Below are 18,421 nucleotides of genomic sequence, written 5' to 3' on the forward strand. Positions count from 1 at the left end.
AAAAAAAAAAAATCACAGGCAGAGCTATGAGGAGTCCTGGATCACAGCAGGACTGTGTGTAACTGAACAAAATCAAGGCACTTCACACACTCCCCTCTTCTTTCACCAAAGTTCTCCCCTCCCTCCAAATTTCAGGTGATTAAAACCCACATTTTTTCGAACAGTTCATTTCTGAACATTAGTCTGTAGCTACAAAAACATGTTTTAAATGAGAAGAATATTTGCATTCATTTCAGCTCACCACTCCTAAACCCCATGACACGTTTACCCTTCATGGAGTCACTTTTACTCAAAACAGTTCCTCTGACCTTCTGTATTTTTAGTTTTTATGGATTGCTGCAGTCTCACTATTGAATTGGGCACTCAGAGGAACCACTACATAGTTTTGTCCACACATTCTAAGAGACAACATGGCCCTGCTCCAGTCTGGTTTACCACACTCATAAAAAAAAAGATCTCAGCTTGTTTTCCAAGACAGCAAAAAATGACTTCACTCACTCCTTCCTGAACCTAAAAAATAATCCCCAAGCTTTGATTTGCAGAAAACACAGAACTGAGACACCAAAGAGGCACATGGTGTAACTGACTAGACTGACTTTATATTTTTAAATCAGCATATTCTACATTTGCCAGCTATTAGAGGAAAAGCTTCAGCCTCCTCTCAGCATTACTCAGGATTATAAAATTATTCCAAACATGCAGAGGATGTGTGTGTTAAAACTATCAACTCATATTGAAGATGTGTGTGAAAAACAGGGCTGGATGCAGCAGAAAGGCTTTTTATATAAAGATTGTGTCTTCAGAATTGCACACTTGTCTCCTTTCTGACAAAGCATGATGACAAAGTACAAGAAGATTTGAGGTCTGCTGGTGCTGTACAACAAAACTCATTTTTCAAAGGGAAGCCACAGATGGCAAAAAAATAAACACCTCTGGTATGGAAACATGGTATTCAGCAAGTCTGGAAATTGGCTGAACACCTCTGAGGGTTTTTTTTTGCCAGGCCTGGCTAGTGACACTGCAGTTCAGAGTGCACAGCACACATGACTGTTCCAGAGGAACAGCCTGAAGTCCCCTGGGTGACACCACTCACCATACAGGCTGTGCTCCAGATGTCAGCAGGGGTGTTGTACCCTGAGCCTATCAACACCTCCAGGGATCGGTACTGCCTGGTCTGGATGTCTTCAGTGAAGTGCTTGTGCTAAACAGAAGGAATGTTTTACTAAACAGTTAAGAGGAGACTGCATTAAAAGAGGAGAATCAACAACCTGAAAGGTCAGAGCAGATCAAAGCTCATTCCCTTTACATTTAATTGGAATTTTACATCCTTATTAAATAGTTCCTTAAATTCCTACAATAATTGTTTATTAAATTCCTACAAGTATTGTTTAAATGCTCTACATGAGACACTCCTCAAGTCCAGCAATTTAGGGGAAATCAACCCACAAATATAGAATAAGGAAAGACTGTTTCTGAAGCTGCACCCTCTCCTACCCCTTCATGACAGGCCAAGGATTCAGCCACCTTGAACCAGATAAACACCAAAGGAAGAGGTGGCCCTGCAGCCTGATGTGCAGTTCTGAGTTTGTAACTCTCTCCTGTAAGAGTATGAAGACATCTGAAGTATTTTGCCTTCTCAGAAGCCAAGTAAAATAGATCTTTCTTCTATTTGAAATGTCAAAAGCAGCACAGTGCAACCATCAAAGAATAAAACAATTTATGAGTCTCTTTCATCTGCTCATGAATCTGCCGAAACGGTTTGACAAGCCAAGAAACCACAGAACCAGCACATCAGAGCAGTTCTTTGCAACTCGTTCTCCAGGAGAGCTGCAGACTCCTTCAGAAGTTGCACATATGCAGATTCCTACACATTCTATGTGACACTGTTCACAGCAACCTCATGACTACAGAGGCAGCCAGAACAGGCTGAGATCCTACCTTAGGAGACCATTTCTTTGTGTCCCTGCTCCTCCCTCCCTTTTTCCTGAACATTTTCAAGCTGTCCCCACACAAGCAGGTTTAAGGCAGAATCTATTTGACAGCTTCTTTTCTATCTTGGCATTCTGTGAATGAACTAACAGGTTGAAATGTGTGTCCATGTGAAAAGAGGGTGAACTTACCACCCAGCAGGCATTCCCTAGGTCAGCAATCTTCACTTTGAGCTTATCTGCATTCTTGGGCTCAAGAGGATTAAGAAGGAAATTCCCAGCAGCTGATTTTCCTAGAGGCAACACATAAAACAGATGATCAAAGCTACATGGATGGACAGTGTCACCATTTGCCATCCAAATCCTCCAGCCCTCTCCCTCCCCAGGAAGGGTTTTGTTTATGGATCAGAGCTGTTCAAATCAACATCAGTGAACACCAGAACTACCACCATGAGGATGCAAGCAGAAGGACAAGCAAGTATATGCAAGTACATGTCTATATCTAGACAGGCTTTTTAAATAAGGGCACTGTCAGAAACAAAACAAGCCTCTCAACCCTTAAATCTTCCTAAATCTTTGAAGGACAGTCCACATACTAGAGCATCTTTTTGACATACCCATCACTCCCTTCTGCAACACAGACAAGGACTGAAATATATACTGGGACAAACTCCACTGACACAGGAGAGAGCAAAAACATGAAGTCACTAAATTACATCCAGCTGGAGCTCTAAAGCCATTTGGGAGAGAGCTGAGAGAAGCCAGTTACACCCAGTAGTCTAGCAGGGTTATCCAACTCAATGCAATTCAAGTTTCACAATCTTGAAATTTCACTTGTTACTTTTCAGCCACACAAATGCCAAGAAAATGCTGCAGATTTTTTTTAAAATTAAATACAAATGTTCATTTCTCTCTCCTTCTCCAGAAGATATCCTGACCTTGACTCCAAGATGCAAAAAAGGACAGTTTTATCAGTGTATTCAAGTTTTAAAAATACACACACCTGGCATGTGTTTAAACTCCTGCATGCTATTGGGTGTCTAATGTTCTCCTAAACCCACAGGGCTTATTTTCAACCCCCTAAAACAAATCCTATTTAAACAAAAACATTAAAGACTGGGTTTTTTTTTCCTATGCTGTATAAGCTTTGTTTCCAGTTCTGGGAAAACATTTATCTCAAGTAACTGAGAGCAGTTATCTGTGCTGCAACTGTAAGAACAAAGCTATCAGAACATCCTGAGCAGTTCTCATCCCATCATGTAACAGTCAGGGACAATTTGTAGACTTACATTTCTAACTAGAAATGAAAACCACAGAAGGAACACCTGGTAGGAAGGAGGAAATATTCCTATACTGAAAAACAGATGTAAGAGTACTTTTCAAAGGCAGGAATACTTATGCATTAAATAATCAAAACTAAGGTGCAGCTACAACTGGAAGCTACAAACAGCAAATGTCTCTGAGTGGGATGGTCAGGTTGATTGCTCCTGGGAGGAAAAGGCTCAAACAGGTGGTGCTAATCATTTCAGCCTACAAAACTGAAGTTTCTATTAATTCTCTCAAGCTCCCTCAGAACAAGGAGAAAGGAAGCCTTTCTCACAGGGTTCACAGCATCACAGAACTGTCACAGCTGGAGAAGACCTCTAAGATCACCCTGTCCAACTGTCAACCCTCACCACACCGCGACCCCTCAAAAGAAACAAGCCCACTAGAGCATGTCCTGAAGGGTCTCATCTACAAAGTTTGTAAATCCCTCTGGGGATGTTGACTCCACCACCTCCCTGGGCAGCCTGGGCCAGGGCCTCACTACTCTTGCAGCAAAGAAATTCTTCCTCATCTCTAATCTAAACCTCCCCTGGTGCAACTTCTGGCCACTTCCCCTGGTCTTATCGTTATGTACTCCAGAGGCCACCACCCACCTCCCTACAACTTCCTTTCAGGGAGTTGAAGAGCACAAGAAGATCTCCCCTCAGCCTCCTCTCCTCCAAACTAAACAGTTCCCAGTTCCCTCAGCCTTTCCTCACAGGACTTGTCCTCCAGCCCCTTGGTTGTTGCCCTCCTCTGATCTTGCTCAAGCAACTTAATGTCTTTCTTGAAGTGAGGGGCCCTCAACCACAAGGTTCCTCTTGTACCTTTGTTGTCTGACGGGCTATTATTCTCATTCTCATCCTCTGAAGGTGTATCTGTCCGGATGCTTTCCTGCAAATGGTTGATCCCCTGCTCATTGAATGGCTGCTCCTCGTTGGACACGGGCTGACACACCATGGAATCTTCTGAAACTAAGGGCACGAACGAGTCCGACATGGCTTCCTGAGGCCCGTTCTCCGAGTCGCCGTTGCTGTAACTACAGCCATGGAAGTTCTCCTTCGTCTGCGTGTGAGGGTGATGGCCACAGTCATTGGCATTGTGAAGATCATCCTCAAGTCTCACAGACCCTTGGTTGCTGGAGTCTGGGAAGTCCGTCATTTGTATCACCCCATTGTGATTTATTTCCGTGACGCATTTTTCCGCGCTGCTCTCCATCAGGATGGGTTGCTCTGCGACAACGGCTTCAGCTGGAGGAAGGAGAAAACAGCACCATGTCTGAAGAAGGAAGAGCTGAAGCTCGTTCAGGAGGGAATTCTCAGGATGTAAATGAACACAATCATTCATTAATCCAGTTTGTAACTGGAAGTTTCCCAGCAATTGCCACACACAGGGGTTAGATGACAATGGCCACCTCTCCCAAAGGTCTTCACCCTACTCATGCCAGCACAAGTGAAAGGACAACGCTGAGCTACTTCAGCAAGATTTTAGGTCCATACCTGTCTTTTTCATCACACTTTCCTCTGGTGGAATAGCTTTGATGAGCATTTCCAGAGCATTCTGAGTTTCTTCCTCCTCTTCAGGCTGTGCCTGCCCAGGGCTGGCTTCCTTCTCCATCTCCTCTATCTCTTGCATCCTCTTCTCTAACAGCTCAGCCTGACGTTTCTGCTTCTTTTTCAACTTCTTTTTCTTATTCTTGGACATTTTGTCAGCCTACACAGAAGCAAGCAGAAAAACTGGACTTGGCATTTTTATACACCTGAAACATGACAAGTTTTATTTCATGTTAAAGCTGGGATGGAAATTCTGGAGACAGTTCTCCCAAATAAAAAGCAGATATGAAGGGGTTTGGAGCAGTTGTCTATGGCTCATTTCTGACCCAAGTATTCTCCAAATGAGGGATCTCAGACCCCACAGTCACCTTCACAACAAATCTTGAGACCACCAAAACTTCTACTCATTTGGTGATACATGAGCTAATTGCATCTCCCAGACAGCACTGAATCTGGTGCCTGTGACAAACAAATCACACTTTTCCTTGACAGCAGGTTGCTTTCCCTTCATGCTGACTGCATTATGAAACAATAAAACACTGTAAGCAGATGGGTATTTAGACACAAAAGCCATTACACTTACTGGTTTTGGCTGTGGTGCAGTGCTCACTGAAATGGAAAGGAAGAGGAGTAAATTAGTATGTTTACAGTCAAAACCTGCAATTGCATTCTTAAGATAATATTTTCCCTATGTGGCTTGGTAACAGCATTTTAAAGGTATCAGCAAATGTTATTTTAAAGGCTCATTTCTCTGCAAAAGTGCAGCAAGAATTAAAAAACCAAACAAACAGAAAAACATGAAATGAGTACATGCATAATTAAGATTCTGGATACCAGACTTGCCTGACTGATATCAAAAGACTCACACTTCCTGTCATGCAGCTTCATTGACTGCATGTATTATGCATCTTGCTGAAAAGAAAATGTAAACCTAAACATTAAAATACCAGTTATGGGAACTTCCCTGAGCTAAGATACACCAGGATGGGCTCAGCTCAACGTTGGTGTTGCAAGATTCTGACTGGCAGAGACCTCCAACACACACTGCAGTAGTTCTTGGAAACTACACCCTGGTACAGATTGATATTTCAAGGAGGAATTGCTCCTCAGGGAATATTTGCTCTCAGATGAAGCTGTTTCTGTTTTGATGACTTCTGCAACTGCCAACAGGTAAATAATCTTGTGGAAACCTTCATGAAGTGGATCTCCAGCATCACAAAATGAGAGGAAATCAAACTTTTGAAGAAAACATGAGAAGTTCCTGATCACATCTTCACTCCAGCACTATTCTGAGTGCACTGGTATTGACTCAGGGTGTGCTCCACGAGTCTAACTGCCCTACCACTTCATCTGTGCCAGATGAGCTGGGTGAGAAGCAGGTGTCAACTTGCATGTATCCTCCCTCCACTTCTCTTAAACAAACAATTTCCTCCTGATCACCTTTGAGTTACAACTTATGACTAACTTCAGTTTACAGTTGGCTTTCCAGAGCTTCCTTGCATTATTGTTCCACTGTACTCAACTACGAAGTTTTCCTTTGCGAGATTAGTTATGATTTAGGAGGGTGGGGGGGGAAAAAGCACCAATTTTCAGGGGAAAAAAAGCAGCACCTGCAGAGCCAGATGGTGGGGGAGCCCCAGATCTCTGCCACTCTGTTGCTTCTGCAGCCAGTCTGCGGATGTACTGGTCATTGACACACAGGAGAATGTTCTCAGGTTTAATATCTGTATGAATAATTCGACACTTGGTGTGCAAATAATCCAGACCCTGAAGAACCTGCAGGCAGGAGAAAAGGAAACCAACCTTTAGAAAAAAAAAAAAACAAAGAAGGAGCAGATTTGAGGGTGGAGTGAAAATGCAAAATTGCCTAGGTCAAGCAAGGAGCCTGAAGGACTTGTGTGTGTGAGAATGTTCCTGGTAAGAGTTCATTGGATCAGTGGATACTGCTCCATTCCACAAAATACAGATTTCCATGAAGACTTTTGCTATTAATTTAAAAGTGATAGGACAAGGGGTGATGGTTTTAAACTGAAAGAGTGGAGATCTAGGTTAGACATCAGGAAGAAAATCTTCACCATGAGGGTCTTAAGGTGCTGGAACAGGTTGCCCAGGGAAGTTGTGGATGCCCCATCCCCGGAAGTGTAGAAGGCCAGGTTGGATGAGGCTTGTGCAACCTGGACTGGTGGGAGGTGTCCCTGCTCATAGCAGGGAGATTGGATCCTGATGATCTTGAAGGTCCCTTCCAACCATCACCATTCTATGATTTTATGGTTCTTCAGCCTCATAACTTCCCTTAGAATGACAGACTTGTTTTAGTTGGAAAACACCTTCAAGATCACCAAGTCCAACTTACCAGAATTGAAAACTAACCTTAATACCCTACAATAATTCTTTCCTCCTCCCCTCCAACCTCACATGTAGAAAGATGTTGCTGCTAAGGCAACCATCCAGTAGGAAGAACAGATTCGCTCACTCTTCCCATCATTAAGCACTGTACTTCTCTGGCAGAGGTTTAACAAAAGAAACATTGAACTCACAAGGAATAGCAGGGTACAAAAAGGTTAAAAGCAAAGTCAACCTCCCACCATGGTGTGTCAGAAAATAAGCTTCTGTAGCAGGAAGTTCTTGCAGTAGAGAAAGGAAATATTAACCCAAGAATGATTTTGTTGCATGAGACACCACTGATTTTAAACTTCTGTTTCTTGGATCTGAGGAAGATCAGTGAGAGTTCTCACTGGGTGAGGGGAACAGTGCAGTGAGAACTCAAACTTACCTGTTTGATGATCTTTTTGACACAAGGAAGTGGAAGCCCTTGATAATTTGACTTGATGATCCACTTCAGGAGATGATGTCCTAGAACTTCAAACACCATACAGATATCTGGGATTCAGTCAAGGAAAAAGATGGGACACCCTGATCCAAGGAACCCTGAATTCCCAGGACTGAGGATCCAAAGAAATCCACACCAGTTGAGCGTTATGTTCAAGAAAACTTATCCTTCTGACACAGCTTAGAGAACCTGCCTTCCTTACCAGCACCATCCTATCCTACACACCAGTGTTGTTACCCAAAACCTAAACCACAAAGGGATGGTTAGGATTATGGACTCCAGGTTTGGGTGGAAGCCAATTACACAAGCGCATGGATCAGTGCTTCCTGCCACTACTGTGGCAGCTTCAAGCCAACAATGTACATTTTGGAACAGCACAGGCTCTTGCCCCAGGCAAAGCTCAATGCCAGTTCTCTCTGTACCAGCAATACCTGAAAAGATAATGAAATTTCTATTTCATAAGTCATCTTCAAAATAATTACGTTGCTTTTTCCACCCTCCCTTGCCTCTTTACCAGCAAAACAAACTTTTAACAAGTCTGGACTTCAGAAATATTTACATTATCTAGATTTTGTCTGTAAGATCTCAACAGTAGTTACTCCAGTGGCATGTTCTGTATTGTGCCCTTGCTTTAGAAGCCAAACTTCTAGGATTTCATTAGGCTGCTTTTCTTCTGCTCTGGCAGAAAGCATGCAAGTGTTTCACAGGAGAAAAAGACATACAACATCAAGTCAACATTTAGTAGGTGCCAGGTACCAGAAAAAAGTTAGTAGCCCTGTAATATATTTCCTCTAACTTCTAAAAGTGTTAAGACGTTTATAACCTACGGCTTGATTTTCCAAGCAGCCTAGTAATTCTCACCGAAATAAAATTCCAAGTACCACAAAGCAGAAACATGCACTAAAGTCCAATTTCCAAATTTTGAGGGTGCATGACTAGGACTTGCCAGAAATCACTGCCTATTAAAAGATTGTTCACAGAACTACAGAGGATTTTCAGAGCAATCCACTTGACAATGCTGATCAAGTCCAAGGTAAGATGCTTCTGTAACTAGAAAACCACTTTATTATTGTTTAGACATTAAGAAGAAATTATTTGCTGTGAGGGTGGTGAGAGCCTGGGCAGTGTTGAAGGGCAAGCTGGATGGGGATTGGAGCAACCTGGGCTGGTGGGAGGTGTCCCTGCCCATGGAGGAGGGTGGATCTAGATGATCTTTAAGGTCCCTTCCAACCCAAACCATTCTATGATTATTATCAAGTTCCACACTACATGCCTTTGTTATTTTAATTACCAATGTTAACACTTGGTACTGTTTTATTTAAATAAGGAGTTACTATCAGGCTGCTTGCAAGATTAAGGGGTTGAAAGAGATGGGCTCTCTTACGACAAAGGCACACTAAACCATCCAGTCCCACTTCTCCTGCTAAAAGAATGAGTGACTCAGCAGTGCCACCTGCATGAACCAGCAGTGCCACCTGCATGAACCAGCAGTGCCACCTGCATGAACCAGCAGTGCCACCTGCATGAACCAGCAGTGCCACCTGCATGAACCAGCAGTGCCACCTGCATGAACCAGCAGTGCCACCTGCATGAACCAGCAGTGCCACCTGCATGAACCAGCAGTGCCACCTGCATGAACCAGCAGTGCCACCTGCATGAACCAGCAGTGCCACCTGCATGAACCAGCAGTGCCACTTGCATGAACCAGCAGTGCCACCTCCACCACTTGCAGACACTATGTCAGGCTGAACAACCATTCCAGCTCCAAGCTCTGCAGGCAATTTTGAGGCAGATGTTTCTACATCTTGGTTTCCTTGGGCAGTGAGGGGGATGCCTAGGCATCTCTCACAGCTACCCAGTGAACTGCCACCACTCTGCAATCCTTTCTCTCTCTTCCACAAAAGGATACGAGAACCATTAACTCCTGAAATCTTGAAGTCATCTAATAACTGAACAACTCTCTCTTTACTTGGATCATTCGGATCGCTGTTGCGGACCTGCAGAGAAAAAGAGGATTTATTTTGTGTTCCTTGAACTAATTACCAGGCAGGAACATATTCTGAAGTCAGATCTACTGCACTACTGTTAGGTTCCTATCAGAATTCCTTGCAGATAGATGATCCAGGAATATCAAGCACGTGACTAAGGTGAACTCCCCAAAATTAATTAAAAATTGAACTCTACTCTCAGGCACTCACCGATTTTAACAACTTGATTTCATCCAGTGCTGTTTCTGTGTAGTGCTCTGCACTCTTCACCACCTTCATTGCCACAAATCTCCTCCCTCTATGAAGACACAAGTAAATTGGAGACTGTTAATGCCCATATGAAGAGCTTATTTTCCAGGATGACCCCAATTCTTCTGCACATGAGAGCTTCTTACTTCAGGCATCATAAAAAGAAAAGGTTTAAACACTCATGAAGATAAGTCTTTGGGTCTCTTTTTATAAAATATTCATGTTAGTAATTAATCATAAAATGACATAATAGGTCAGAGACTGCTGAACACAAGAGCCCTCTTTCCACATCCATGGCTTGTCCTGTTAACTCCCTCCCACACACTGGGCATGTAACATACCAACAGAAGCTTCTGTGTCAGGAGGTAAACAACTTTGATTTGTGTGTTGATCTAAAACTAAAGATGCTTTCTGAGCACGTTTGTGCAATGCTGTGCATTCCCTCCAGGAACACCAGCTGGAACAGAAGGACTTACTGGATGTCCCAAGCCAGCCACACGGTGGAGAAGTGGCCCCATCCCAGCTTCCGAATGACGTGGTATCGTCCATTGAAGAGATCTCCTATCTTCACCAGGTGATAACCACCTAAAAACAGGGGTGTATCAAGAGATCACACAAGTGCTGAAGGGCAGCTATGTGGAATGAGAAGGCATGAACTGCCAGGAAGATCCATCTCTCTTGACTGACTGGTTCACTCACAGGACACAGAATTGCCATCCATTACTCCACTAGCTCAAAGCAGCTGAAATCCCTTTTCTTCCCTCCAAGATTCCAGTTCCAACAGTGACAGCTGCACCCATCACCAGTTCACACAATGGTTTTCTTCTTCCCACTTGTTTTACAACAAGCTAAATCCCACGAATACTTGGGTAACAAGCTAAAAGTCACGTAAATGCTTTGAAGAAAAGCCTTGAAGTGTAAGAAACACTGCAATTCAAGCTCCCTATGCTATTTCTACTTAGCATCTTTTTATGCACTTAGATGGCATTTCTTACCAGCTTCTTCCCGTCTTATTCAAAATATACAATAAATAGTATTGGAGAAGTAGTCTTACAAACTGCTTGAACCTGGGGGTCCACAGTCAAGCTTCAACTAATTGTCAATTGAATCAGTAGGATCAATGTTCTGCCTTTTTTTTTTTTTAAACTACTTGCTATATTAAAAACCAGCCTGACCCTTTTGACATTCAATTACATGCTGTGGTATTTCCACTTCCTGTGTTTAGCTTCCCCTCAGAGAAACAGTGGAAGACCGTATTTACAGAGACTAAGTTGTCTGAAGAATGGATCCTAATATGATGATCTTCAAAAGCAAACAGTGAAGAAATTGAAATTGATTTGAAAGATTTGAAAGTGTCCTTTTTCTGATGACAATCAAAAAACAAATTAAATGCCCATTTGGTTTTACCAATTTTGAAAGCCCTCTGGCTTTAAACACATGCATTAGAAACAGCTCTCTAACTCCAATCTTGACTGATAACAGAGGGAACCTTGGAGAATAGTTTCTTCATTTCAGGTTAGTTTGAAAAATGTTATTATCATCCTGCTGTTCCAAATAATACTTGATGTAAGATGGAGTTTATTTTAATTCTCTACAGCAGATGGTGAATGGAGGGAATTGGATTACACTGAAAATCCTTGCACCTGCAAGATCTCACCTTTACAGTAATCATTTGGATCCTCTTGTTCATCATCATCTGATCCCAGGATTTCTTCCTCCTGCTCTGGAAGATCATTCTCTGAATGAGCAGCAGGGCCCCGGTGCTGGTTGTCGGGTCTGAAAGAGAACACACTGTATGTCTCACACATGTTACTCTCCAGCCCAGCAGCTTCCATTTCACATCAGAGATTGCTCATAATGGAGGAGATGCAACATCCAGCCTTCAGAAAAAAAATATTTCCATATTGAAATGCTTTTATTCCTAAGCTAGTGTAAGAGTAGATAGACTCACATTTTCATACACTGCTGAGAAACTTAATGCCCCAGATACACTTTTGTGGTGGAACAAATGAAAGACCAGACAAGATAGTGAGTTAAAAGCTTAGTCATCCCACCAAGATGTCAGTGCCTTTGAACATCTTTTCAGCCTTTCATTCAGTGAGGACTTTTCTAAAATTAATTTATATTTTAAGATACAAAACCTGAAGATTTAAACATTGATGAGCATTATTTTAAAAGCTAACGTTAATTCTTACACCTTTAGAAAAAAATTAGACCAGTTTTAGAACTTGTGCCCTTTGTCCCTTTCACCTTCAAGATTAAATGAACATTTAACAATCCTTCTAAGACTTTAGAATTCCCAATAATGCTCTAGATTCTCCTGTTCTAGTTTGCCATTCCACCAAAGGTCTAGTTTCTTAGTTGTCTGAACTACGGAGAGTGGGAGCACACGGAGCAGATGTTCTGTAAACCCTTCTGAGAGCTGGTGATTGCAGAGGCATTGAAATGCCAAGGCGGTATTTCTGTTTCACTCCCACATTCATAAATAAGAACTTGAACTTTGTGTGTTTCACTTTTCACCAAAGGTGCTACTCTAAGTTCTAGCTGGTGAAGATCACCTTGGCAAAGGCCACCTCAGTGCCCTGATGGATTTCAGCTTGTTTGAGTTCCCTGAACTAAACACTTGCTGTTTTCCCAGGGCCCCAACTCCTCCTTCAGGGCAGCATGCTGCTTACATCCAAGCACCTCAGGAAATTACAACCTTAAAAACAGGCAAGTTCTTTACTTTAAAAGCATGACAGGGAATGGTTAAATGTCTACAGAGTTTAACCTTCAATAACCTTTTGCAGAAAGTAAGAATTTCTGTCTATACCCCATCTGCACTGGCAAGATTTAATGGCAAACAACTGCAGGATGTTAACATTAAGCTTTCTTTTCTTAGAAGCACAAGATATTTTAAAAAGCTGGAGTTGTCCAAAGAGAGGAGAGCAACAAATTTCTTTACAGCAATGAGGTACAGGCAGGAGATAACATTCCTTCCAATGAGCTTCCCTGCCCATGTGAATTAACGGAAGTTTCTTGGATTGCAACTATTGTTCCTGGGAAGCAGCAGATGAAACTGAGGCCTCCACCACCCCATCCCAAATCCAACTCGTTTTGCTTAAAGGAGGAGCAGCTGCTGAGACACCCACTGGTTGTGCCAACACGTGTGGGATTTCAGATGCAGTTTATCTAGCTCTGAACCAAGCTGGGGTCCCCTGCATCGTATCATGGCCACACTAACCAATCTTAATCCATAGGACAAATTCTGTATTTCTGTTTTGAGTAATTGTACAGCAGAATGAATTATCAGCATTTACTTACTCCACACACACTCTGCTGAGACTTCACACATTAAATACATGACTACACATTAAAGCTACAGCCATCTTAAATACCTATGGGGTGTGAAAAGGAAGAAATCACCCTTTCAATCTGATCATGACTGAACTTGCAGCAATTTATAATTGGGAACTGAGGTTCATTAAAGCAAAGAGGAGCTACAAAGGTCACCCCGGGCACAACCAAACCATCTGCCGTTTACTTTCAGTCTGTTGTCAGAGCTAGTAAGTTCTGCTGGTTTTTTAATTCAGGAACAGATAAGCAATACAGATTAGTGATCTTAAACCATAAACCAAGGCTGCCAGACAGTCCATTCCACTGCTACCAGGCTAATGAGACATTTATTAACAACCCTGTCCCTTGATCCAGCCCCAAGATCTTCAGTATTTAGATTTCTCCCTCTCTCATGAGCTGTAGAATTACAAGTTGGGGGTAGGAAGAAAACTGGGAGGGGAAAAAGAAGTCTTGGAGGTCAAAAAGCTGCTTTAGAAACGGTGCATTCCTCTGGGGACAATTGAGCTACAAATCATAAGACTAACCCCAAATTAGAGCAGGCAGCAAAGGCAAGAAAGGGCCAGGGAGAGAATGACTCAAGGGGAGACTGGGTGCTCATACATAGCAAATCCTATAGACAGTGTATGGAGAACCAGGACACAGAATTGTGCATAGAAAAGAGAATTTAAGGCCAGCAGCCACACCCACAGTATAAATAGTGAAGAGTAATTCTCTCCAATGCTGTTTCAAGATTTCATTTTTGCAACTGTGCAAGATATAAGGGATTAGAAGAGATTCAAAAGAAAATTCATCTTAAGAACCACTGATGCAGACAGAAACATCATGCCATTCTGCAGCCCCACTGCTTCTCAATAATAGTAATTTCATGCATCAAGGAAGAAGTCACTGGAAGCACTAAAGCCCATTATCTGGAGAGCTTTTTGCACCCCTCCTAAGAAGGGGCTGACGAATCCTGCTGCTGACAACCTCGTACCTGACACACCCTGTGGTCTGCAGCTGAGTCTGTCCTGGGGAAGAACTAAAAGCACTTCACTTGGATGTTATCATCCACGATACAGATACAGAGATGTATTCATGTCACAGACATTTCTACTGTGCTATTTCCTTGACAAAATCACCTCCAAAACACATCTTATTCCTTCGCCTTCCTGCAAAAATTCATCAGATGTTATTACATCCCACCACCTTCTGCCCCCAGAGTGACCATGTCAGCTGCAAATATGGATTAAGACCGACTTAATCAGTGCAGAAAATGTACCAATACCAATGAAAAACTGCTTCACAAAACCACAATCCTCATCTGTCTGCTTTGCTCACAACCAGTACTCTAAAAGGCACAAAAGGCTGCAAAAGCAGAAGGTATTTGAAGATGAGAGCTGCTAACAATACAGCAAAATGCAGATAAAAATATATAAAAAGCCTATGAAAAATGGATCAAGTGTTCTAGGGTGCTTTTTTATGGCCACCTCTGTGCTACTTAAAAACACCTTGATCACCTTTCACTTTTGCTCTCTCAATGTGCTAATCAATCATCAGAATTAACTGGATTTACAGGGTCTCTCTACAACTACGCATCAGTATTTTACTTCAGGAGAACACTGTGAAAGAGCAATGCTAGATCTTTTACGGAATTAATGTGAATTCATACCTAGAGTCCCTCCCAAAAGTCCTAATTCTCAGGAATGCCTCAAGAACTGCAAATTCATGAGATAAAAAAGAAGGTATCCTACCTGCATGAAGCACGGCCTCCCATTGAGAAAGAAATTCCTGAAGACAGCCCAATCGTTTTGGAAAGAGCCATTAAAAATGAGAAGCCAGAGTGCTGAGGAGGCAGGGGGACATCGGAGGGGCTGGTTCTTCTGGAAATCAGCAAAGCTTTGTGCAAGAGTGAGGGAGAAGAGGGATTTGCCTCCACCACCTAGCTGCAACTGCACAGCACTGCATTGCAGGTACAGGGCCTGGCAGCAAGGCTGGGGGCTGCTCCCCTTGCAAATTCAGTCCTGGTAGGGGTTGAGTACAACCAGATTCATCTCCTTCTCTTGATGTTCCCCTTCTCACAAGCTTCCCTCTAATGAAATTAGAAATTCAGTCAGATACTTTGTTTCATCTCGCTGAACAAGCCGGTTTTATTTGCCTATTCAATCGGCCACTGGATTCAAAGCTGGGGTGAAGACAAGGATCGTGGTAATTGCTGCAAGTCCAACCCTTTTGATACAGAAACGCCAGAGCAGGAGAGAAAGGGAGTTCAAAGTGAAAATGAATTTTCTGAAGTAATTCCAAACCTCCCCTTTCAGAGTTGCAAGAAAAACTTTTCCTTTCTGCTCAAAAGTAAAAAAAAAAAAAAAAAAAAGCAGGAGGAAGAGTCAAATCTTCCCTAAAAAGGTGAACTGAGTATTTTTCACAGCAGCAGGCACTGAACATCCTCCTCCAACCATGTAGAAAAATTACCAGCCATTTCCTGTGCCTGTTTATCCTGCTGGTTTATGTAAGTGACAGGGGAAACAAGTCAGCAACAACGTGACAGAGCAAGTAATGAGTTAGATTGGGTTTGTTTTCTGTTGATTAGTGCAAGACACTGTGAAGCCAGCTTTCCAGTTTTCAACCCAGATGGGTTAATCTGATTGTGTAGCTGGATTTTTTTCACCTTCCAAGCTCACTCTGAACAGTTTAGCTTTGCCAAACCTCTTGACATTAGAAGAGGTGCTAGCAACATGCCAAATTTTCCACTGTAGACAAGATTTTGCTCCAGGTTCATTACATCTATCACCTGACAACTCTGCTCACCTCTGCAATGCAAAGCAGGGACAGCAGCAATGATCTGCAGGAACCAAGATTTCAATTGCTCACTTGTTCCTATCAAAGGTGTTCAAGGAGTTTGGAAAAAAAACACATCTGCATTCTCTTGCCAGTTTCCCACAGAGTCACTTATTTGGTCCACACACTAAAAATCAGGCAAGACATTATTAAGAAGGCTCGATGGCACAATGTGTGTTCTTACAGATTTGCACTGAGATAGATCCAAGAGGATCAGGAGGATGAGAGGATGGGAGGCCAGAGCCATGCCCATTAGCACAGAAGTTGGGAAGGAACAGCAATGTCCTTTGTGGTGTGGCACCAGCACTGGATTCCTTTGCTGCTCAATTACTAGTCGAGCCATCACAGCAGCCAAGTCTCCACAAGCAACTTCACCATCCACACTCAAAACTTGTTTTCTCCACCTCAACAACTCACATAAAAGGCCTGAAGAGAGGTGTTCATTTCTATTTGTGACTGCCTCAAAACTGTTTTGTACAGCAAATCACTACTTTTCCCCAAAACTGCAGAAATACTGTCCATGCTACTGTGTACCTGCTTTGAACAGACACAAAAGCAGACCCCTTCCACCCTCAAGCAAGGAAGGTAGAATACACTTAATCCAAACCTCTTTTATCTCACCTATCACCCTTCTATGTGTGCAAACAAAAACCATCCTCTTCTTCCTCCCCCTCCTCTCATCTTGCCAGTTCCCTGTTATTTGCAGAGCTGACACCCGTCTGCAGGAAACCAAATGCAACTACCTTCCTAAATGACTTTTAAGCTGCCAGCAGCACAATCCTTATAAATGTTGTCATTCCCTATTTGGGAGCTCAAATCACACCCCTGAAACATTCCCCAAACAGAATTCCTAAGACTAATGACGAATCCAACTCACACAGTAGGAGATGCAGATAAGAGGAGAGTAACACACCCCTAGACTTGCTGAAGAAGTGTTGCTCTCCACCTTCACCATCTAGCCAGCAATTCCCAGGGCTGTACACCCACTACACACTTCACTGCAAGTGCTCTCCAGGATTCTTTGTTTTCTTTTGGGGAAGAGGGGGGAAAAAAAAAAAAAAAAGCTCTATATGGCATGGTGAAAAGCCAGGATTTAAAATCTCTCTCTCATTTTCACACCCGTGCATCAAGACAATGTCTCTTTAAGGGAAGTATGCTTGCCAGACTGCATCTCATTACTACTACTTAAGAGTGCCTGCAATTCCAAGATCATGTTAAGGCACATCTAGTTGGAATGACTGCTTCTTGTGCCAGCCTCCAACACACTTCCATGCAGATCTGCTGGCAAACCTCGTGTGCAATGAGCAGTAAGTGTTCAGACTCAAACTTTCAGTATGAATTCCAGTCTGAAATTACACAAGTACTTTCCTGCTTATATACACTTCGTTTTTCAGCTCAATAAATGTGTATGTATTTCAGGGGATTTGGAGGAATTATAAATCATACATTGTAGGGGACTCACAAGCTTATAATCCAACATTATTTGGTGATCATTGCAATTCATTCACTTCTCCACCCCTATTTCTCTGCATAAAGAGTCATAGAATCATAGAATCTTAGGGGCTGGAAGGGAAAAAAAAAAAAAAAGCTCTATATGGCATGGTGAAAAGCCAGGATTTAAAATCTCTCTCTCATTTTCACACCCGTGCATCAAGACAATGTCTCTTTAAGGGAAGTATGCTTGCCAGACTGCATCTCATTACTACTACTTAAGAGTGCCTGCAATTCCAAGATCATGTTAAGGCACATCTAGTTGGAATGACTGCTTCTTGTGCCAGCCTCCAACACACTTCCATGCAGATCTGCTGGCAAACCTCGTGTGCAATGAGCAGTAAGTGTTCAGACTCAAACTTTCAGTATGAATTCCAGTCTGAAATTACACAAGTACTTTCCTGCTTATATACACTTCGTTTTTCAGCTCAATAAATGTGTATGTATTTCAGGGGATTTGGAGGAATTATAAATCATACATTGTAGGGGACTCACAAGCTTATAATCCAACATTATTTGGTGATCATTGCAATTCATTCACTTCTCCACCCCTATTTCTCTGCATAAAGAGTCATAGAATCATAGAATCTTAGGGGCTGGAAGGGACCTCCAGAGATCATCTAGTCCAACCCTCCTGCCAGAGCAGGGTCACCTAGAGTACATCACACAGGAACTCATCCAGGTGGGTTTTGAATGTCTCCAGTGAGGGAGACTCCACAACCTCCCTGGGCAGTCTGTTCCAGTGCTCTGTCACTCTTACAGTAAAAAAATTTTTTCGGATATTCACCTTGAACCTCCTATGCTCCAATTTACACCCATTACCCCTTGTCCTATCACTGGTCATCACCGAGAAAAGCCTAACTCCGTCCCCCTGACACTCACCCCTTACATATTTGTAAACATTGATGAGGTCACCCCTCAGTCTCC

General features: G+C 42.6%; 1 protein-coding gene across 1 annotated transcript; it reads right to left on the minus strand.

Annotated features, from left to right (window-relative positions):
* Nucleotides 1-1,093: 1,093 nt before the first annotated feature.
* On the minus strand, nucleotides 1,094-11,661 carry SRPK1 (SRSF protein kinase 1; the record flags this gene model as incomplete). Its single annotated transcript, XM_009996407.1, has 11 exons — nucleotides 11,511-11,661; nucleotides 10,330-10,438; nucleotides 9,815-9,902; nucleotides 9,526-9,613; nucleotides 7,560-7,666; nucleotides 6,397-6,562; nucleotides 5,370-5,395; nucleotides 4,733-4,946; nucleotides 4,061-4,483; nucleotides 2,121-2,221; nucleotides 1,094-1,201 (listed from the first exon to the last, which is right to left on the minus strand). Coding segments are annotated over exons 1-11 (1,581 nt in total), but the record flags the coding sequence as incomplete, so codon positions are not given.
* Between the last annotated feature and the right edge of the window lie 6,760 nt (nucleotides 11,662-18,421).

The sequence above is a fragment of the Chaetura pelagica genome, unplaced genomic scaffold, assembly GCF_000747805.2.
Source record: "Chaetura pelagica isolate M959 unplaced genomic scaffold, ChaPel_1.0 scaffold890, whole genome shotgun sequence".
Lineage (NCBI taxonomy): Eukaryota > Metazoa > Chordata > Aves > Apodiformes > Apodidae > Chaetura > Chaetura pelagica.